The sequence below is a fragment of the Molothrus ater genome, unplaced genomic scaffold (genome assembly GCF_012460135.2).
Source record: "Molothrus ater isolate BHLD 08-10-18 breed brown headed cowbird unplaced genomic scaffold, BPBGC_Mater_1.1 matUn_MA614, whole genome shotgun sequence".
Lineage (NCBI taxonomy): Eukaryota > Metazoa > Chordata > Aves > Passeriformes > Icteridae > Molothrus > Molothrus ater.
The window spans coordinates 44,980-68,289 of record NW_023416478.1 but is presented as its reverse complement, the minus strand read 5'-3'; the positions used below and the strand labels follow the sequence as shown (position 1 = coordinate 68,289).

The 23,310-nt window shown below is 38.1% G+C and overlaps 2 protein-coding genes across 4 annotated transcripts in view; one reads left to right on the top strand and one right to left on the bottom strand.

The window, feature by feature from the left end:
* Nucleotides 1–793: 793 nt before the first annotated feature.
* On the bottom strand, nucleotides 794–11,012 carry LOC118700043 (Fanconi anemia group B protein-like; the record flags this gene model as incomplete). The annotated part of the gene is made up of 6 exons (XM_036404350.1): nucleotides 10,080–11,012; nucleotides 8,939–9,091; nucleotides 8,326–8,418; nucleotides 4,398–4,526; nucleotides 3,366–3,532; nucleotides 794–1,248 (listed from the first exon to the last, which is right to left on the bottom strand). Coding segments are annotated over exons 1-6 (1,930 nt in total), but the record flags the coding sequence as incomplete, so codon positions are not given.
* Nucleotides 11,013–11,973: 961 nt separating this feature from the next.
* LOC118700044 (motile sperm domain-containing protein 2-like) overlaps nucleotides 11,974–23,310 on the top strand; it is a 33,619-nt gene continuing 22,282 nt past the window's right edge. The window contains exons 1-4 of one of the 3 annotated variants that reach the window (XM_036404351.2): nucleotides 11,974–12,064; nucleotides 12,266–12,332; nucleotides 21,312–21,467; nucleotides 22,826–22,912. In XM_036404351.2, coding sequence (XP_036260244.1) covers nucleotides 12,056–12,064; nucleotides 12,266–12,332; nucleotides 21,312–21,467; nucleotides 22,826–22,912 — 319 coding nt within the window. In that variant the 5' untranslated portion in view covers nucleotides 11,974–12,055. Of the gene's footprint in view, nucleotides 12,065–12,265; nucleotides 12,333–18,016; nucleotides 18,211–21,311; nucleotides 21,468–22,825; nucleotides 22,913–23,310 lie in introns of those variants that run through there. The other 2 variants (XM_036404352.2, XM_036404353.2) reach the window with 2 other exon arrangements.

The window sequence follows — 23,310 nt, the reverse complement described above, 5'->3', positions numbered from 1 at the left end:
AAAAGCTATTTGAACTAAATATTTTGATCACGCTGCATGCATAAATGAACTTTGATTTTTGGCTCATTTCCCAGTTTTTTTGTGAAGGATTTGCACCTGACTTCAGGCATTCTTTGGCAGTTTTCTTCTCACCTAAATTCTTATCCCTACTTCTGTCAAGCAAAAGAGCTGATTAATGGAGCACCACCAGTATAATGAAAGCTCTTCAGATAAACATCACCTTGCCAAAAGAAGACTATTAATAGCCTGTGATAGTAAGATGACATGTTTGCTTTAGCAGTGACACAGCATTAAGGAAGAAAAATGAAAATTCATTGCAAACAATAAAAAAGATATTTCATTACCTGAGCAAAAGCCCAGTTCAAAATCAATTCAATCAGGAATATTGAAAGAAATGAAAATAAATTACCTTAATATATGTGTAGATGAGGAAGAGCTTCAATTACTTTGGTATTATTTAAGAGGTAGTAGTATGTCAGACAAAAACTTCTGTATCAAGTTACAGTATCTTATTTATAGAAAAAACATAGGCTTCAGCATTCTGTACTCAAACTTATCTTCAAAATTATCCTTTCCAGATACCCTTCATCACCAATGCTAGCAAAACCTCACAGCAACTCACTAAACATTTTTTCAATTTGAAAAATGTTCCATCTCCTATTTCACCCAACTTTAATTTCCAAAAAGTCTGTGCAGCTTGTGTTCAGAGAGAAACTTAACTGGGCACCAGCTAGAGTAAACAGAATAATTAAAAATATATATTTATAAATCCAAAGTATATAAATCCATTTACCTGCACAATAACTATTATCCCTTAGCATCTTTATTGAATATCTGCCATTTGAAATATCTTCCAGACTTAACAAAATTTTCCCACAGAGTACAGCAATCTTTTTGCTCTGCTGTAAACCATCATTCTGATGGTTTTGCTTCCTGGCATGCAGAAGAACTACACAGCACACACGATGAAATGCCAGTAGTGGTGAAAGGCTGGTGACAGCAGTGACTGTCTTTGCTCCATCCAGCTGAATCCTTGAAGATCTCTTAGGAAATTCTTTTTTCAGATCATTCTTGCTGTGCAAGTCCAATTTCATCTTTTTTGGAGGAGGTTCAATTTGACTTGGGGAGACTGCCAATGCTGAGAAGGCTTTGTTCAGCTTAATGATTTTACTTTGACACTTGATAATTGGAGAAATCGAAGAGAAGTCTTGATCCATCACTAGAGATAAACTGACATCACTCAGTGACCTGTGAAAATCCATACAATATGACTGCACTTCCAGTTCACATTTTTGCCTTCTGACCAATAACCACAACTCTGCAGACTTAATACAGACATTTAAGACATAAATTCCAATACCATTCCAGATTAAGTCATTGACTTTGCAAAGAGGCTAAGTCCTTCACATGACTGTTTCATATAAACCAAGTATGAAGATTTTTCAAAATGTGGACTGAGTTTTTGAAGAGCTTCTAGAAGTCAGTCAGACACCTCATTTCAACCAAAAGAATTTGAATGTTTAATTCAGCCAGAAAAAGCTGAAAAGTCTACATAATCTATAAAGATACTCCGTGACATTTATGGATTTTTTTTTAAAGATTTGACTTTCTTTTTAAGAAAAAACTGCAAAAAATATCAATTCTGCCCTTTTGAGGACTAGAAGCTCTTCTGACACTCTACATTTTTATAGATATTCAAACAAAATTGAATGTAGAGAGTAAAATAAAAGGTTTAAGATACTATTACCTTGAACATGCAGCAATTTCCTGAAATGTATAAAGTACTTTATTTATTCAACACGGGGCTCTTTCAATGAAATCCTAATATGACTGTTCCAGATCCTCTCTCAATGAATATATTATTCTGTCAATCAATTCAATCTCAAGATGTCAGTGACATTTGAAAGTCTTATGAATGTCTAATTTTCTTTACAGAGAAGTATCACCACCTCATAAATCAATCTATGATATCACTGCAATCTTGCATTAGTAGGAAGCACAAAAATAATCAATAAAGAATTACAGTGTTGGGGCTGGAGATACTGCAAGTCCTTTTCCCCACAAAACACAGGTTGTTGTGCACAGTACTGAACTGGAGCTCAGAAGACCCAGGTTCTGCTGCTGGCCTGTCAGGTTAATCTTGGACAAATGGCTTCTCCACAGATCTTTTCTGAACTGTAAAAATGGGGGAGAGGGCTAGACTGCTGCTGGTTTTTAAAATCTGCTGAAGATTTCTGAAGTTATAAAGGAATGAATCATTTCACTTAAAAAAAAAAAAAAAAAAGCAAAGGCATCACCATCAAGCTAAAAGAACAAACACTAAAAAAGCAAAAAACAATCTTTTGCCTCAGTGGCTCTTAAGAGAGCCTGTCAAGAGGATGAGGTTAACTTTCTTGTAAAGTTACAGTAATCTGGCAGCTGAGGAAGAATACAGCCACAGCTCCAGCAGAATGGCCAGAGGGCCTAACAGGTCAGCTCCCTCACAGCCACCTGAATGATTTTCAGTGGCATCAGTAATCTTTGAGCTCAGCCTAACACAGCCTCAGCTACACTGCCTGTGGGAACATGGGTCAAAAGATAAGTTCTGACTCCACCAAAGTTTACATTACACAATTCATGTTGTAATTTTATAATTTACATAATCCTCTTTTTTCACACTGTTTCAACTTAGTTCCCTCTCTGTAAGGGAAAATGACGTAAGTAGTATTTACAACTAGAAACACCACCATTCTATTTATTTTAATTACTAAGTAATTAAAATAAATAGAATAAACAAATAATTTTAAAGATTATTAAAAAACTCAACCAAATTATTTTGAAGGTTTAAGTATTGTATGGTTGATTGCTCCACATAAATCACACAAAATACAAGCTTTGCAAGAATTTGATTAGGTACTTGACTAGAGGAGTTCAATTCAAAAGCTAAGTATTAATTAGTTGGTAAGAGAATTTAATATATTTTCTCTTGTGCTTCTTGAAGCAAATCAATTAGGAATGACAAGTAGCTAACATTAAAGCACCAGGAGCCAAGATAAGACAGACCTTTATTCACAGCATATACTGAAATCAGCATTGCTATGTCAACACAGACTACAAAGAACCATAATTTTTGTCAAAGAAGACTCTTTTTAAAAAAGTCTCCAGTAATGTTGCAATTATACTCACACAACTGATTTCTGGCTGTATAATGTATTTTTCTGCATAGTGCTAGAGAGCAATCAACCAGTAGCAAAAATACTGGCAATACACATTTGAAATATTTTATGTTCAACATGAGAAAGTTCAAATTTACTGCAGAGCTTAACCTACATATTCATTTTCTATAAAACTACCAATGAAATTACAGGATAAGTGTATATACTCACAAATAAAATGATTCAGTTAGCTTTACTCCAACTACCAGGCTGTCACCCACAACACGCTGCCACAATTCCTCTGTGAAGCGCTCTGGGACTTCAGGTGCTGGTGATGTCTCTTTACTAAGAGAGTCAGGAGGATTTTCTACATCATCCCAGAGGGAGACAAGGCCTTCCTTACAGAAAAATGTGGGTTTTTAGGTAAATTAGGCAGAGATTTTGGGTATTTTTATACTGCATTACTTTGTGTTTTACCACAAGTAAAGCTGGAAGAGTTTTTAAGATACATAAAATAGAAAGATATATATAAACTATAGTTTATTCTCTACAATAAATAGAATTGAATTTTCTCAAAACACATTATATCATCATGTAAAGTACAACTTACTCTCTCCTTGTAAACATCGTATGTCAAAATCTTTACCTGTCATACAATTAAATGTCCAAAGATATAAGGTGCTAGAATTTATATCATTGCATTTAATTGCTCAATATTCTGTGCAAATCCAGAAAACTTACAAGATGCCACAACAGTAATTGAAAGAGATCAACCTCATTTCAATTAAATGAGGTTTCTTTTGAGAAACGTATTAAAATAAGATTTTCCCAACCTCCATCACCTTCTCAGCCCACAGTTCACTCTGCCCCCATTATAAAATCAATTTTGCTCACATAGTTCTATGACAACTCCCTTTTTGTAACATGTGAGATTACAGACAGATATTCAATATCTAGGCAACTGGGCAATTAGAACTGTACACTCCCCTCGTGTTTGTCACTAACTCTGTAAGGGGTTACTCCTCCATACCACTCAGTTGTCAGGAGGTTCTGTGCACATCAATTTCAAGCAGAAACAACTAAATTTGCTCCTAACTACATAAACTGGCAAGTTAAGAAAATGAACCAGACTTAAATAGCAGATTAATGAGTTTTGATAGTGGCAACCCCTACAGGCAAAAGGGGTAAGTGGATGATGGCAGCACCCTCTACAAATGGCTTGGCAGAATTCAGAAGTGATTTGGCACATCTCCTGCATTTTACCTCTTTTGAGTTTGGTAGAATATGGGTTCTTTCTTCAACAAGATCTGTTAATGCTCTGCAAGACTCAAGAATGACCCTCTTTTGGAGTCCTAAATGCTGCTGCAGCTCTCGAACAGAAGTCCAACCAGCCTGTAAAAGATAATCATTAGACTACTGCACATAAGAAAAGATACTAAAGCTATCAAAATATCTTTTCAGCTTTCCATTTTTATGCAAGAATCACAAATAGCATTTCTAAAAAATGTTCATGTCATGCTACCCTGTTGTTAAAATATCAATCTCAGAATCTTTCAATATTAAACCTAAAGATAAATATTAAGGTAAACGTAATCAAATTACATAGATATTCAGATATGTTTCCATAGATATATTTCTGAGTGCTATCTTTCATTATTAATCCTGCTTCACTTTTTCATGTAGAGCAGTTTCATCTTCTTCTCAAGATTTATATTGATTATTAGTCAAGTAAATATTTTGAAGAATTGACAGATATACAAGCAGACACACATGTTGGCTGCATCTCTGTTAAATAAAACACAATGAAAAAATCCCCCCAAAAACCAGCCAAGGCAAACCAACCAAAAAAACCCACAAACCAAGCAATAAAGAAAGAACATCATGCCAGCTTCTCAGGTTTTAAGAAAGCTCCTCAAAAGCTATTATCTGCAAAGGAACATCCTGAGAAGTGCAATGCTGTCAAGGAGAGAACTGAACTCTGGAATGCAAAACCAAACTTCTCTCTTCACCCATCCCCTCAGAAACGCCCCCCCCCCCCGCCCCCCCCAAACACATAACACACACAAATCCATTTTAAGCCCGAATAAAAAAGCAGATCTTATAAGTAAAGTGATATCATCTGCTCAAGCTGCACTGGCAAAGGACATTTAGACCAACAGCACTCATGAAAAGTTTTGCAAAAAAATTGTCACCTATCCAACTGTGAATCTAAGCACCAGATTCCAAGGAATAATCCAGGGCCAGACTTGACTCAAGAGATGAAAATGAAGATGAGTCTACAATATCTTCCTAATTTAGGTCATCAGAACACTAAGCCATCATTCACTCTCATTGGAGCCAACTCCTGAATAAACAATTGAGAACCAGAAAGCAAATGGGGAAGCACAGACGTGGAAGCAGTCAAAATGGCCAAACCTTCACTGTTGTATCCTTGCTAACCAATCTGGCTTTTGCAAGCCCTTTTTCCTCCTAAAGCACAAGAAAAAGACCTGAATTCCACCACATAGCAAACCCAAGACTGAGTTGTGTCCCCCTCTGTCACAAGTGACAGGCGCATCCTCTCTGCTTCATGCCAAGATGTACTGCACTACAAGCATCAGCAGGAGTTACAAGTTTTGTGCTGTTAAACCAAGAAAATAAAAGTAGATCACCTTAGAAGAGAAAATAAACATGAACATAAAAACAAGGCAGTCCAGAGCCAAAGACAATAGAGCTGTGAGTAAATCCAGAATTAACAGTCCTTACAAAACTGTCAAGTAATGGGAGGAAGAACAGACCAGTGGACATAAAGATACTTCTTTATTTCTGCCAAAACAATCAACTAAAACCATGAGAAACCCTGTAACCTCAGCTGTTACAATGGAACTGCAGTACTCTGCCAAAGAATGCCTTCTTCAGAAGATACCAAAACGCAAGTAAAAAAAAAAATTCAAAGGAGAAAAGGCTGGATTCAGGCCCAAAATAGTGTATACAAAATAAATATAGAACAATTCAAAATTGATCAAGCTGATCTGTTTTTCGATTTCACTGCCTGCAAAATGCAGTTTATATATATTACTAGGTATAACTTAAATACAACTTCCTTATCCAGTGGACTATAATTCATTCCTGCCAAAGTTCTCACGTGGTCAAGAAAACAGCTGTGCAGATGTAAAACAACAGTTAAGCAACAAGGATGCAAAAGGGCTGCATCTGCTGTTTTATCTTGCTCTAAAACACAACATTCCATGGAGACTGTGAAAACTTGATTTGATTGCAAATTTCTAGAACATCTGAATTTTGATGATAAATATCAAGAGGCACCACTTCAAGACTAAATAACCTTTGAAAATTCCCAAGCTAAGCAGAACACATGCAGTACTGCTTCAAAACAAGCATCCTTGAAATTCAATTATATATCAGATTATAAAAACCAGCAAGAGTACTTCACCTGTTCAGCAAATATAATACAGAACAATGGGGATTTCAACAAGTTAGCAACAGTGAGGTTAAAAAGAAATATCTGCACTTATTTCCAAATTCATAAGTTTGACAACTTCAAAAATTTACAGCATTAAAACACAGTAAGTTTCCAATTGCTTACAATGCTTGTGCTAGCACATGGCTTTGAAAATTAGAGATTAAAAAGATCTAAAAGCACAGAAACGTGAGGTCTTGGGAAGGATTCTGTGTCTGTAAGAACTATATCAGCACACAATAGATAAAATATACAACCAGTAGCTTGTTTCCAGCAGAACCAGTAGCAAGTGCAAACCAGTTAATTCGTTTCCTTGTGACACAGATTCACAGAGCTGTACAGCTGGAAGCCAGTTGGTGTATTGAAAGAACAAAGTTATGGAACATAGAACGTCAATAGAACATACAGCTGTCAGTGGCAGGGTGGACAAGGTCATTAGATTCATGGAAGGAGCAGCCAGTAAGAAACAGAAACTAATTTCTGCTTTGTAGAAGAGGAAAGTAATGTAATGAATAGGGCAAGAATGCAGCAGTGAAGTCAGTTTTAAAATATGACAGTCAAAAAAGAAAAAAATGCAGAAACAGAAAAAGATGCATTTGGAAGGAAGACTGCACTTCTATTAAAGCCAATAGGCCTCTAACATGCAAGCTGCAAAAAAGCAGGATTGAAGGGACCTCAAGAGGTCTTCAATATTAATCCAGCTTCTGTTTTCTTGGTCTTCTAGGAGGGAAAAAAACATTTTGTCTACTGTTCTCCAAACAGCTTTCATTTTTTGGATGATGCACTTTAAATATCTTGTTTGTCATTAGAACTAGAAAAGTCTTTTCTTTTTCAGTCTTTTCCTAATATGTCCTTCTTTTATTTATTTATTGACTGGTAAACTATTGCCAATTCATTTGCTTCATTTTTAAAGGCTGGAAATAAAACTGCCACAATACCCTACTTAGTTTTCCCTAATTCTCAAGTGACAGGAATAATAACCTTGTATCTAGTCTTTAAAGTACACTTAGCAAATTAACAATAGCCTCACATCCTTGACTCAGAATGAGATTCATGCTCTCCCCTAAAGCTTTTTTTTCTTAAATGATCTTCCTATTTGTCAATTATTACCCATTTGGTAGAGGCTAATATACAGACTACTGAAGCACTCACACTGGTGCGTATGTCGGGTGGGAAACTCCCAACTTTCCCCCCAGTTTGTTTTATAAATGATTCTAGTTAAAAGAAGGATACATTTTAGCTTTATCTATAGTACATCTCAAAACTATCCTTATAAAACCACTAGTAACAGGACCACGAACATCAGAGGTGGTGAAATAACCACTGTCACCAATTGTGCAAATGCACTCACCGGGAACCTGCTACTACATGACCTGAAAGTTCTGTATGTAATGGGGAGCAAAAGAAGTAAACCTTCCAGTTTTTTAAAGCTGGTATTTAAACACAAGTAAAATGACTGCTAAGGAGCTCTGATAAGATAGCTTCAGCATTATCTCAAACTTTTAATTAAAATTAAGTTAGACCATGACAATTACCTTAATGCACTTACAACAACTGAGAGACCTGAAACACAGATTACTACTGATTCAAGAATAAATACTTAACCATGTTGACCTTTTCCCTGAACCACTATCTTCAATAATAACAGTATCATTAGCTTCACCCTCTAGATAATGCAATGATACAGAACAGTAATTTACAGAAAACATGGAGGCAGAACTATTGAGTACAAACCTGTAATCTTGTTTCAAGGGCTCGGACAGTAAGCAAACCATTCTCTTGCAATCCTTCTGCAGCAGGAACATCATGTTTATAATTGATACCACTCTGAAAGAAAAAAAACAAAATCAAAACCCTGAATGAATTAAAAAGCTGAAAGTAAGATACAGGCTATTACACAGCATTATAAAAATCTGGGAGAAAATACAGCAAGCCAAGAGAATCACACTATGTCTTTTAAAAGCAAAATCCTATTTTCTGAAAGCAATTCAAATTTGATAGTACATAATGGAAAGACCCAATTATGAGAAGATAATTAACAAGCACTATGGCCTTAACTAAATTAAGGGTTCTTAGCCAAAAGGTAAGCATTGTGGCAAAACTATTATGTATGTAAAGCATTTTCAGCTGCATTAATTTCCCAACAGAATGTTGATACAATTATAGAAGCAAAAAAAAACATCTTCAGATAATTTAAGATTACAGCAGGGAATATTGTATTCAAACTTCAGGGCATTCACAGCACACATCAAATTTCACTTTGCATCAATACTTTAATGATTTGTTGAGATTTTCTTAATTTAGTAAGCACAGACTGAGTAGCTGAGAAAAGGCAAGCTCAACTTACTGCATAGTTGACCTCCCCAAGATCTGTTATTTTGAATGTACTTAACACGTCTGTATTGGAGTCATCCTTAAAAAGCAGTAACAGCTGCTCACTTCCAGAGCCAATAAAATCATCCACCAAAACACACTTCACTTTTTGCCATTTGGAAGCCACCTAGAGTAGAAGAGGTTTTAAAATACATTTATTAGAATAAATATTGTATTTGAGATCTCATTTTGGTGAGGCTTGCTTTCCATTGAGAGAGAGCCTACTCAGTTTTGTGGAATACAATAATATTTAGAAGTTCCAACCTCTCACTCTCACCCCATCATTTAGAGCCTATGTAACTCTGGGAGAAATTAGCCATTTCTCCTTAAAGATCACTTTCCAGATTACAGGCTGCAGAGAAGATGACAACTTTTCAGTGTATTCAAACACCTGAACAGCTGAATGTTGTAACAGTTATTTAGAAGCAGTAATACTCAGAGATCAGTTAAAGGCATTGTACCTTTGATATTGAGAAATATCTCTGTTTCACAACAGACTTAACTATGTTTGAAATTTAAAGACAAATTTTTATAATAATGCCAGCAACTAAATGTTATAAATTTTTATTTCTTGACTGATAAAAGTCTTCCTGTCAGACTACTACAAAACCTTAGCAGAAACTTTGTCTCTCCTAATTTTAAGAAACAATAGCAAGGTTTTTTCCTGTCATTTTCATAAAACAACGTTTTCTAGGAACAACTTTTTGTCATTAGGAATTAAGGCTCAAAAAGCTTTGACGTTCCAATGAGCAGTTTATACTTGCAATGGTATGAGGTTACTTCTAACACAAATCATCCAGGCAGACTCATAACTGCCTAACAACTTCAAGTTTTCACATTACTGCAGTTTTCCATTAGCAACAGAAGCTTTGGTCAGATTCATAAATATATTGCTAAATGAGAAAGTACAAGCTTCATTTTCAGATATATAAGCAAGCAATGGAAGCAAAACAATGTCATACTTTAGACAGGTTATTTTACTAGCAGCAACAATAATAAACTAACAAGAAATCTAAAGAACTTGAACATGCAGGTTTTTAGTTGCAGGACTTTCAATAAGACAATATATACAAAAAAGACTGCAGTAAAATGGAGCTGTTTGAAGCCAACAGTACCTGTAAGCTGTCTCTCCTCTGTACAACACAGCTATTTCCAGAGGCAAAAGACACAGCAAATAGCAAATCTCTGCTGCTGGTTAGAGCTGGTGTTACTGAACATGGCTTTTCGTAAGGAAGCTCACAAACACCTTTAGGGGCACCATTTTGGAACCAAACAAGCTGGTTCTTGTGGGTTATGGCAACAAGTGATATTTGGAGCTGTTTCCTCAATCTCTCACTCCTGCAGACGTAGACAGAAGACACCACTCTGCTGTAGGCATGAGGCATGAAGCACGTGCCACTCAGAAACTTCTGTGATTGAATTGCATATCCAAAGAACTCACTGCCCCAGATGGCTCTGTCTGAAACAGAAAACCCATCTGGGTCTTCAGTCTCTGGCAGGCAAGCAGTTCTTATCCCTAAGACAACAGTGCCTTCACCCATAATTTCACCTGTCCACACCACGCAAGAAAGATGAACAGGGGCACTTTGAACAACACAGGTGTTGGAAGAGATGTAGAACAGCTTGTTGGCATGTATCCATAACAGTGATGGGCCAGCAAACAACCTGATGTCTTCTTTCAGCTCATAATCTAATTTAAAATAAAAGGATGGCTCAAATTGGTTAGAACCGTGAAGCAACAATAAAAAGTATTTGATACTGTTCCGTTTTTTCTTCTTCATCAAAATGCAGGGAAGAATAATCCCTGTTCTGGAATCTGTCGTGCAGCTACAACAAATCATTTCAATTTTTGAGTGACTGACTCCCATGCTGAATGATCCAGAAGACTTCTGAACAAACACCTTAGTGTCTCTGTTGAATGCCATCCTTCTGACACATAAATTCATTGTTTTATCACCTGCTTCCTCTGCATGCTTTGATTTTGACAACTGAAATACAAGGACTTCACCGTTGTAGGACAAGAATTGATCTTGCTCACCCAGAAGCATCTTGATTTATCTTTATGTATATTCCTCTACAAAAAAATCATGTGTCCCTATTTCCATCAGGCTTAATTCTGTGTGGAAATTTTAACTTTTCTGGACATTTTTCACCTACAAAAAGCAAATAAGAAAAGAAAATTAAATTGTTTTGGGACAAGCTGAACTGAGCCTTAAGAATAGCTATGCATTGCAAAGCAATAATACAGAAAAATCTTAGAATGAGGCCAGTATATGCTTTAATCTCACAGATTAATAATGAAGTTAAACAACTTTATTGAGAGATCTAACTAATAGAAATAAAAATGTTTCTTTACCAAAGTATGAATTCTGTGGTTATCAACAGCTGTACAGTGTAATATAAATGGACAGAAACCAAGCCACACACTCACAATTCGTGTGATTGTATTGAAGAAGCCACAAATAGTCTACTTTCCGCAGACTGGAAAGTAACTGTGCTTTGAGTTCTGAAATTAAAGAACCTTCTCTAAGGCGTAGTGCTTGTTAATAGCTATAACTTATTTTTTGGTAAAATTATAAGGCCTCGAAGGAGAAAGTTCTCTGAAGAACCATCCAGTCATTTTGCGGCCAAGCAGACTCCCTCCCTCCCTCCCTCCCTCCCTCCTCGCCCCGAGAAGGCCCTGGGGACCCCGAGGGAACCCGCAGCCGTCTCACCGAGCTTCACTCAACCTGCAGGACCCGCAGCGACCGCTCAGGCCGCGATACCTCCCGCTCCCGCAGATACCGGGTACAGACAAGGGCAGTGACCACGGGCTCCCTGCCAGCGGGGCCGCTCGGGGCCGTTCCCGGCCGGCGGGGCCTCTCCGAGCCGTACTGCGGATCCCGGCCGGCGGGGCCGCTCCGAAGCTCCCGCCGCGGGGAGCATGACGGGAGCGCGGGCGGGGGCGGGGCCACCGCTAGGGGCGGGGCCTGCCGGGCACGGCTCTCCCTGAGGCCCCGCCCCCCGGGCGCCGCTCCATCCCCTTTTCCCGCCGCTCCTCGCGCTGCCGGAGCTGCCTCAGTGCGGGCGGCGCGGGTGGACCCGCTGGATCATGGCTGAGGTGAGTGCCTGCGCCCCTGTCCCCTTGCTTCTGCCTTCCTGACGGCTGTTCTCTCCCCAGCCGCTGCCCGCAGCCGCTCGGGGTTGGTGGTTTGGCGGGGCGGGCGGCTGGGCCCTGCCGTACAGGTGAGGGTCTGGGGCTGTCTGGGGCCCCGGCCTTCCCGTTCCTTTCACGGCCCTCCTGTTCCGTGTTTCCTTTCAGCAGCGGCAGGATAAGGGGGCTCTGATAAGCGAGACCCGGCGGCGTTTCGAGGCGGAGTACCTGCCAGGTGAGCGGGGAGCGGTGGGTGCGGGCTCTGGGGCTTGTCCGCTGTCACTTTCCCTCTCGGGGCTCCGGGTATCCTGCTTTCCCAGGTCTGGGAACGTCTGTGCCTTTTCACAGAATCTACTGGGTCGGAAAAGGCCTCCGAGGTGTTCGAGGCCAACCTGTGACTGAGCACCTGTCAGCCAGCCCACGGCCCTGAGTGCCACATCCAGTCTTTCCTTAAACACCTCCAGGGACCGTGGCTCTGCTACCTCCTTGGGCAGCCCGTGCAAATACCTAATTGCTCTTTGTGTTAGGAATTTCTTCCTCATGTCCAACATGAACTTGCCCTGGTGCCGTTGGGGTGTCTGAGTCCATGGAAGGGTGCGATGCTCAGCAGGTTTCTGTGCTGGCTCTCGGTGCTGGGTCTCTCTTTTGGGGTGCAGGATGTGATGGGGCAAAGCTCTTGGTCCCTTTCTCTTACAGCGTGTTTGGTTGGCTGGAGAGTGTGGCCTGGGACATTGCTGTGCCTGGTGTTCTTTGGGCATAAAACACGTCAGGGAAGGGGGAATGGAGGCATTCTGACCTCACTGAGTCTGTCAAAGGAAGAGTTGTTTTTCTGGAGTAACTTGCACTTGAATTTCATGCAGGCTGTAATTAAGGTCATGCTGCATGTCCAACTCGGTTCTTAAGTGGTGGTGCATTTGAATTTGTAAATGAAGGCCAGGAGATGCTGGGGATTCCTAGGGGAGAGGGAAGACTGGGGTAAGCCTAGAGTGGTTTCCTTTTATTTCAAGGTTGATTTGTATTGCTTCTGTTGGAGGAATGTAGAGTATGCTAACAATTGTAGTAGATAGGCTGTTTCATTGTGACTATCTAGAGACTTTCTACTAAAAACATGCCTCTATGCAATTTTTAGTGCAAATACAGTAAAAGTCCAGTAGTTGTGTTGCCTGCATCTCCTTTAATATGAGCCTCAGTTCTGCAAACAAATGCCTTGCTTTGATGTTTCTGATCAGAACTATTGAGGTTACCTTGCTATCTATCACTTCTATGTAAGGGTTATATGCTTCTTCATTGTAGTGGAAAACTTTGAAGGTCTTGAGGGTAGTACAACTTAGTCTCATATGGTTGCTCAGCTAACTTTCATAAAGGAGACTACTTTGGTCTTGGTTAGAAATGACCTTTATTTCTGATGACAAAATTTGTTAGAAAGTCTTGAAGTAGAGGAGCTTATTTTACCATTTGATATTTCTAAGTGAATAAAGATATCTTTGTAAAACTCAGGCTTGAGTGAGTAGAGGCTCATCTTAAAGTCTAAGTTTTTCTGTCTCTTAATGTTTTCAATTAATGTATATTTTCATATGGTAGGTGATTGAACTTGCTTTGTATTCTATTATCCCAGAGTCACACTCATAAATAATTATTTCAGAAAGTCTAGGACTGCTCAACAGTGGTTGTGGAAAAGGGATGTTACTCTTTCAGTTGATCTGCTGCTTAAAATCTTGGAATTCCACAAGTTTCTCTAGTTGTAATGATGTCTCTGTTGGGCTGGTTAATGCAGCCATTAAATAACTGAATACTGTTGCAAGGTAAGCTGTAATCCTATTTGCAGAATTTTGAACACTGTTTCTCAGTAAGCCCATTTTTGGGTCATGGTTTGAGGCTCTTGGCCCTTTCAAGAAAATAGGATTAAGACTTTTTTGAGTTTGTGTTGTTAAGATTCTGAAACAAATTTAGGAATGCCACAAGCAAATTAATGTTCTCATGACCACAATCAAGAGTGAAAACCACAGGATTTTAATTTCGTACTGGTCTATCAGCCTTTACTCTGTGTGTTCTATAACATATTCTTTTATGCTTCTTAATCAAAGGAATGTGGGGCTGCATGTATGCAGACACCCTCAAACCTGTGACTTTGGGTGTAAGGGTGCAAATGATTGCTTGATACCCAGGAATTTTAGTCTGCTTTCAGAACTAAGGGCACTGTCAAGCTACACTGAGAAGCTGATCCTTCCTGTGGAGTTTAGTGTGGTTATAGAATTGTGGGCCTCTACAGAGCAAACTTTATTCTGTTTACATGTGAACTGCAGGTATTAAAGTTGGGGAAAAGTTTTTTGTTTTGGTTTGGGGTTTTTTTGTTTGTTTGTTTGGGTTTTTTTTTTTTTTTTTTTGTTTTTGGTTGGTTTTTTTTTTTTTTTTTTTTTTTTTTTTGTTGTTGTTGTTGGTTTTTTTTTTTTTTCTGGAGGTTGCAGCTGCCACTGTTTTGTTTTCCCTCTGGGGAAAACAATGTAACTGGTTATTCTAGAAACACAGTAATTCTGATCATCAAAGATGAAGTGATTCTTCCATATTCTGTAACTCATAGTTACTAGCTTCCCTCCTGCCCTTCCTCATGCAGGAAGATTTGGCAATGGTCAAAAGTGCTGTGATGGCCTTTACAGTAATGTTTAAATTTTCATTTCATAGCAAAAGTAGAGGGTCTTTGAAATCTTGCTGTTTCATTGAAATTATTTATTGGCAGAATATAATCTTTAGATTAAAGTAGGATCTGCAAAAATATATAGCTGATTCGGAAAAGTCAAATTTTCCTACATGTATTATAATTATTATAATATGGATAGTTTTCAAGGTTAGGTGGGAAAAGTTCTGTTCAGCAACTGAAAGCACTATAAATCTGTTTTTTTGAATGATACAGTTGTTACACTCATGTGGCAAAATAAGAAGATGCTTTTGATAGCCAGATACAGTGTGAAAGTATCAGAGAACTTTACTGGTTCATTTTCCCAAAATTTGTAGGAGAACTTTCTTGCTGAAGTTATTCAGCTAATTTGGCCATTGAAGTGTTCTAGAAGGAAAGCTTGGCCACTGTTGGATCTTATCTGCAAAACAGTATTTATTATTAACTGAAATCTTGTCGTGGTTTTTTCCTCAGTTAACTTTCTAGCTGGATTCCAAAGACAGCTTCAGCTCTTGTGAGGAATGTATGTCCCAATAATGAAACCCTTGTATTTAAAAGGTTTATCTCCAATAGTGCCCCTGTTAGCCCAATAGACTGGCAAGCACTGTCTGATGTGGTGGGCAGACAGCACTTTGTCTTCACTGGTTTTGGGCCTAATTTTCGTTTTGCCTGTTTAGAGTCTTTGTGAGAGTTGGTGATGTAAATGATTTTACTGGTGAAAGGAACAATAAAAACAAAAGAATTTTTTTTCTAGCACTGACTGGCACTAACAATGTTTTCTAGCAAACAAGCATGTCTTTTTCTATAGTGACTTTCCATTCCTTAGAGGATTTCTAAAATTAGCTTTTATTTCTGGGCTCTTACTTTCTATTTTAATGTTGCAGTGGAAATGATTTATAATCAAGTCTTGTTTGATTTTTTTTTTTCAGTAAACTAGTTTTCTTCATATTTTGTTTTGTATATTAACTGTTTCTAATTGCCTGTTATTTCCTGGCCCTCCCCACTTACATCCTTTTCGTTTCTCCTTTAGGCAAATCTTAATTTTCGAAAACATTTTGCAAGAGAGGTTTCACATCCTTCCAATTTAAAGGAATAAATTTCACCATGACCTTCTTTAAGCCAGTAGCAAAGGTGTTTTGTTAATCATATGAGCTGATTGCAAATAAATTTTTAGACATATGGGACACCTTTAAAAAAGGGTAAAAAATCAGTGATAAGACTATTGTAGAAGACTCTTAAAGTAATGTTTTGCATACCTGCATGTCTTCTTATGCTCTGAAAAGCTTGTTTCCCCTGGTTCTTAGCTTTCAGGCTGAGACTGGTGGAAGAATAAGATGGGAAACATACTTTCTTGGAAGGCTCTGTAACATTAATGATTGAGCATTTTATTGAAAGCAGTCTTTATTGTCACTGACAGTGCTCAGCTTTGCTAAAAGTTTGTTTCACTTTGTGAATACAGAAATTTTATTTGTCTATTGCTGCTTGAGGTTATTGAAATAATTCCTTATTGAATGGAAATAGTGTTTGGTTTGATCTTTGTCCCTGTCCCTTTATGGCTACTGACCTTCTTAAATAGTTTCTAGTCTTGCTGATTTTCTCATGCAGCAACTGAAGGCACATACCTGAGTTGTTACAGTACTTAGTTTAATGTTTGGCATCAACAGTCAATTAAAATGGGTTTCCTCTTTGTAGCCAAAGTCAGAGACATGATTGTGACCATTTTAGACCAAGAATTCTTGTCTGGAATAGCTTTAAGACAGTAGTTAAATTGAGTCTCTTTGTGTAAAGTAACACTTGACATACTTTTCTAAGTTGCTTTTTTTCTCTGCTTTGTACAATAAAGTTTTTGGGTTTGTTCTCTATTAAAAGATATGCAGGTGCTGTCCCTACTTAGGTTTATGTATGGCTTGTTCTGTTAACACTACTTTTCTGGATAAGAGTTTTTTCTGAAGGGAGAGGTCATTCAGGTTTTTAATTCTGAACTCCTCTGGATTAATTCAGTGCGTGACTCAGCTGTGCTGCCTAGTTTTGAGTCCTGTAGTTATTCTATATTCCTGCTGAATATTCTCAAATTTGTATTATTTTTCCTAAAGCATAAACACTAGAAGAAAACCCAGCAGCACAGCACTGTTCTCCTGGTAATCACAGAACAGGTCAAGTTGGAAGAGACCATAGTGGCTTGTCTGGTCCAGCCTGTTCAAGCAGGGTCATCCTGGAGCACAGGGCACAGGTTTGCATGCAGACAGTCCTTGGATGACTCCACACCCTCTCTGGGCAATCTGTTGCAGGGCTCAGTCACACACTGTGTAGAAGTTCTCCCTCATACTCAGGAGGAACTTCCTGGACATCTGTCTCAGCCATTGTCTCTTGCCCTCTTGCTGGGCACCACTGAGAAGAGCCTGGGCCCATCCTCTTCCACCACCCTGCAGATTCTGACAGACATTGATGAGGTCTCCTCTCACTCATCTCTTCTCAAGGCTGAAGAGGCCCAGCTCTCTCAGCCTGTTCTCATTAGAGAGGTGCTCCAGTCCCTTAATCTTGTTTGCAGTCTTCCACTGGATGTGCTCCAGGGGCTCCTGACATGGAAATTAGATGGCATTGAAAAAAAGAGTAACAAAGAAAAGGGATTTTGCAATTTGTGCCTCAGAAAACTTAATGAAATCTTCTAGTGAAAGTATTGCAGTGAAATTTGTGTGCATTTAGTTTTATGTAATTCTGCACTGTTTTCAGAGCTGTTGTCTGGTATTACAGAAGATTCTTTATGTTGACACACATTAATTAAGTGGTAGAGTTTCACTGGAAGCTTCTCAGCTTGAAGAAGACAACTTTTAGAAGGGCAGAATGTGCTCATGGAAAGGACAGAAGTCCTCACTAAAGCAAAAAAAAAAAAAAAGGAAGGCAAGTAATACAAGTAATATAAGAAGTTACTGTTCAAACAGCTTTTGTCTTCTTTTCTCTTGACTTCAAATGCCCAATGAGAAAATGAAAGTGACTTTAACAAACTATTTTCAAAATAAGGTTAAATACCTGGTCAGTTTTATTCACTCAGATTTTCTTGAAGAGCTTTCAGCTAAAGGAATAAAGAGGGTTAATAATGGCCACATCTCCTTGCTACTGCCACTCCCTTATGTGGAATGTATAATTTGTCAGATTATGTTTTTTCTTGCTTTTTTTGGATCTGAATCTTGCTTAATTACTACAGCTTCCAGGGTCAATGGAAAAATATTGCAGCATCCCAGTTTTCCCTCTTCCATGGGCTATGGAACTATTCTATGATACAGGAAGGTTTGAGTGTCTTGGACTGAGGGAGCAACCAGGTTTCCAAGCCTCTGGACTATGAAATGTTACACAAAAATCTGGCACTGCTGCTACACATGTGGTTTTCAGAAGCCCTTTCTGAACAGAAACATCTGGTAGTGCTGTTCCTTGTGTTACCTTTGGGGTGAGTGCTGTGTGTTCCAAATACCTTCTAAAATTCTGTTCATTATGGACTCAGTTACAGAGCTGTCTCTCTTCCTGAGCTGAGGGTGACTGAACTTAGTGTCTCATTGTCCTAGTGGCAGTCCTGCAAGTGTGAAGAAGCAAGCACCCAATTCTCCTTTGAGAAAAGCATCAGTATATGGTTACCAGTATCTAAATGGGTAGGCTTGGAGATTAAACGGAAGTAACCTACCTCAGACATAGTTCCACCTGAATTTCCATATGGGTGCCCCTCAAATACTGTTTCTTTTTTGGCCTCTTAGTTGTTGTGCAGGATGTATTTAAAATTTTTTGAGAATCCCAAAGTTCTTATTTCATTTCAACTAATTCTCATTAAACTCCGGAAGTTTCTAATAATACAGTAACTGCACCCAAGTGTTCCATGAATGATTTAAAATTAGAAACATTCTGATTATTTCACAGTATATTTTGAAAACAAGTTTCCAGATGTCTGTAGAATATGTGGCATGTACAGATTTGAAGAGGAATTCCTCCTCTGAACTGACACATTTTCAGTCACTGGGTTCTTGGAAGGCCTCCATCAATTTTATATCGCTCTGCTTTTTGTGTGTGACATAAAACACCTTTATTTTGGATTCACATTCTCATTCTAAATTTTACTCATTTTGTGGCAAGAATTGGATCAAGCAGGTAAAAGTCATACAGTATTTAGTACTCAGTACTGTTGTTCTGTCAATCATAACCTGATTCAAATACTGGCTTTCTGCAAGTGCTTGTGGATGTAGAACTTGAATAGTTGTTTCCCCTGGTTTTAGGGTATATTGTAGTATATATGTAAATTCAGATTATATGTGTCTTGTTGAGCACTTAGTTACAGAAGAGAGGGAAAGATGCTTTTTCAACTATCCTAATCACTGAATGCAGCTTGCTTTCCATTGATGTTGGAAGTTTGGATTAAACATGTTCTCTGTTTCTCTTTCACTTTCATTTTCTTAAAATACTCACAAATTTAAATGTCTGTTCTTAAAAATATTCTCTAAGTTCAGAGTTTGGGGAAACTTGTTAGTGGCTGAGAAATGTGTTCTGAGGTTTGTTCCATGTAATGGTATGTCAATGGTTTTAAATTACAGTTTAATACAAGGTGCACAATTCTCTCATTTTGACAGTTGTGCTCTCAGACAGATACTGAAAGCAAAGAGAGTCTCAAAAAGTGGTGTGAAATGTTATCATGTTAGTTTTTACCTGGTGGTGGGTTTTCTGTTTAATTACAGAGTACCCTAATCCCTTATTTATATAAGATACACATGGGACTGATTTCAGCAAAGTACTTGGCTGATTAACTGCATTCAGTCATAGCTGGAAGCCAGTGTGTGTTAGAGTTTATCAAACCAAGGTGAAATGAAGTAGTTAACTTGAAACTAAGTACTGCTAGCTTTTCTTAGACAAAACTTCCTAAATCATTGGGGGAATTACAAATTTCAAATGAGCAGTTGAGACTACAAAATTTCACTCCCAGGGTTTTTGCAGTTCATCTGTGGTTCCTCTAGAGCCACAGAGAAGTTAAATACTTCATTTTGGTGCTGAGTGATCACTTCACTGGGCTCAGAATATAGGAAATCAGCTGTCCAGTGCAAGTATGGAGATGATGAGAAAAGGAACTTCAATAGTTAAAAAGATTTTAGTGGATTAGAGGCTTTTGGGCAGAGGAGAAAGTAGGGGACTAAGATTAAGGAAAGTGGGATGAAATTCTAGGGTTATCTAAGGAACAAAGTAAAGTAGTGGAGTGTGGGATTAAGGGAGGGAGAAATTTGAAGCCTAATGAAGAAGGGAACACGGTAGACGATGTATGTGAGAAGCAGATGTGAAGAGATGCATTGGGAAGTGCAACTACAATTTAGTGAATGGACACATTTAAATTGATATACTCTTGCAGTTATATTGACTGATGTAAATTGAAAGACAAGTGAAATAGATCATGTTTTTGCATGTAGGCCAGTAAAACAACAACTATTAGCAGAATTTAGTGGTGTCTTTTTCTTAACCCCTTCCTCAGAGTTGTCTGACTGAAATACACATTGCCAAGCCATTCCATCACCATTCTAGATAGTTGTAAATGGCTCTGAAGGCAATTTGTTATTGACAGAGGAACAGTTCTTTCCAGTTTGTGAAAATTAAATCTCTTTTATTAACAGTCTTATTTTTTTTCCATGGTAATCATGAATTTAAGTGAGTTGTTTAAGAGCTTATGTTTTTTTATTAGTTAGCAGAGATGTGTATCAGTGTCTGTTTTCAGAAGCCTGTTTCTATTATGGGCTCTTGATTTACATTCTATTTTTACCAATTTCTCAGACAGGGGATCATTGATTTAAAAACTAGGCTTTTGTTTAAGTGTATCTACAGTAGAAATAGGTCCATTTAGCATTTGTGTTTTACTTTCCTCTTTAAAAATAAAAAAACCCAGGGCAGCAGTAAGTCTTGTTTCATCTGAAGTACTTCCAAAAGCATGTAAGCCTCTTACCATGTTGCTAATGTGATACTAGAAGATACAAGAAGCCTTGGGGGTTCTGGTGCTACTCTGGAATTGCATGTAGTTTTTCTTGGGTAGGGTAACAATTTAAAACAAGTGTAGACTGTAATTTTTTAAAAAGAAAACAATTTTGTTTAATGCAATAATGTATAGTGCATGCTCAAAACCAAGAATTTTGTTCGTTGTCTGACATTTTATGGTCTAACATGCTGATACCTTTAAGTTTGAGAACATTCATCAGTACACAGATTCTGATACTATATCCTATTTCATGTTAATTGCACAAAACTGGTTTTAGAACAATTACACCTGTCCCAAATGCACCTTGGTTTTTTTTTGTTGCATAAGGATCACTGAAAATATTTTTCTAGTGAGAGTAATGTTGTAGTGTCCCTAAATATCATTGCAGCAGATTAATGGTTTTCATTAATTTATCGTGCTGTGCTTTGTTTCCTTAAATTTGAAATTGCAAGAGAAATCCTATGTACCAAGTGGATGCTTATAGACATAAGCTTAATAAATCTCTGCATGTTTCTGTAGCAAATGCTATAGACACTAACTTATTTATTTCCTAGATAAATCAGATAAATATGATTCTAGAGATGTGGAGAGACTTCAGCAAGATGATAAATGGGTTGAAAACTACTTGATTTGGCGTCATGATGTTGTGGATGATACATTAAAGATGATTGATGAAAGCTTTCAGTGGAGGAAAGAATATACAGTTAATGGTAAGCTATGTTATACAGTGGTTTTGAAGGTGTGTGTTGCTTTCCTATTGAACTACCACTGACCTCTATATGTAGTTTCATTAATAACCTTTTAAAGGTTTGCAAGTACCACGGAGAGCTGAGTAAGAACTTTCAAAAAAGGAGAAAAAGCATTGCTTTTTATGTTGACCAGTAGTGTCTCGGTTTTGTTGTGGTTCCAAATGTCCATTAAAGGGGTGTTTAAGGAGAAGGAAGGAAGGCAGCTATCTCTTGCTTTGTCTCTTTGCATCATAGAGCTCTAAAAAAAAAGCAAATAACAAAAAGCCTCACAACAAACAGGGCTGTCTTGTTCATTGTAATAGCACTGGTCTGGTACATTAAAGATCTCATTTTTGTGTGTCCAGCTGTCTGTCTGTCTCTGCCCAGACACGCGTAGGGTGGTTCTGGGGCAGCCCGTGCTTCAAAGGACAAGTCTGGACTCTTCAGTTTTTTTGTCTTCAGATTGTTTATTATTTCTTATCTACAGAATTTTCTTTCTGCCCAGCAGAGGTCTGACCTGCAAGGCAGCCAAGGGCACTCTGACCACCCACGGGGCAGTCGTGTCTTTTTATACTAAAATCTACGTACGTGATATTTACCTTTATTTCCCAATACCTTTCACCCATATTAGCAAGTGCACCTTCACCATGGACCAATCCCCAAGTGCCAACATCACCACAGAAAATGGATGACAAGAAGAAGGAAGAAGGACAAGACACGCCCTGATCCCTCCATCTTGTCTCCATAACCCCCCTGTACCAAAACCCTAAAATCTGTATTTCACCCTGTAAATACATCATTCCTGCACCATTCACTCCCAAGTGACTTTGATGTCCTCAAACAGGTGGCACATCCCTAGAGGGATCGAAGTCAAGCCACCAGACACTCCTGGCAGCATTCCAGGATTTCCGAGCCCCCCAAGGGTTCTCTTGGTAACTCTGGACATACAGAGTGATGTGCTGAGTTCCCACACTGTGCTGTGAAAATATTTTGAAGGTGAACTCTATCTACAGGACTGCACACTGAAGGATAGAGCATGGTGGGGAGGCTTCAGATATGAAAAAAATAAACATTTGCAGTATTTTTTCTGTAGATTTTTTTCAGTTATTCTTACTTCATAAATAGATTCTGCTCTGTAGCATGAGAACAAGATATTGAGAAAATTTGAAATCTTTAGTATTAGCATTAGTTTAATAAAGGCCTTGGAGAAGTGGCTTATAAAGACGTTTTTGGGGTTTTTTTGCTAGACTTTTCCAATTTTAGTGACTTCTGTTAAGTTACAATGTGATTATTAATATGATTACTTGATTACTAAAATAATATTTCATTTGGTTTTGCAGACTTATCAGAATCTGTCCTTCCAAAATGGTTATTTGAAATTGGTGCTCTCTTTCTGCATGGATACGATAAAGAGGGCTATAAGTTATGTAAGTTATACAAAATAGACTATTTTCTGCCTTTGATTATTGTTTGTTTCCAGCATTTTGTCTTCTTGAAAAATAAGCATTTTAAGAACAGACATAGATATATATTGGCTAGTGTTTTTACTTTAAAAGGTAATTGAGTTATAAAGTTTATATTTATCATAGAATCCACTGATTTGGAAGGGACCCAGCAGGGTGATGGAGTCCAGCTCCTGACCCTGCACAGGGCAGCCTCAGATTCACACCTGTCTCAAACAAGAATATAACAGTTTCATGTATGTTCTGTATTTGAAAAGGGGTTTCTTTTCACCTTGAAATACAGTCTAGCTAACATGCTATATTTAAAAACATTTGTTTCTTTTCATGAAACATGGAGAAGAAATCTGGTTTTTACTACAGCT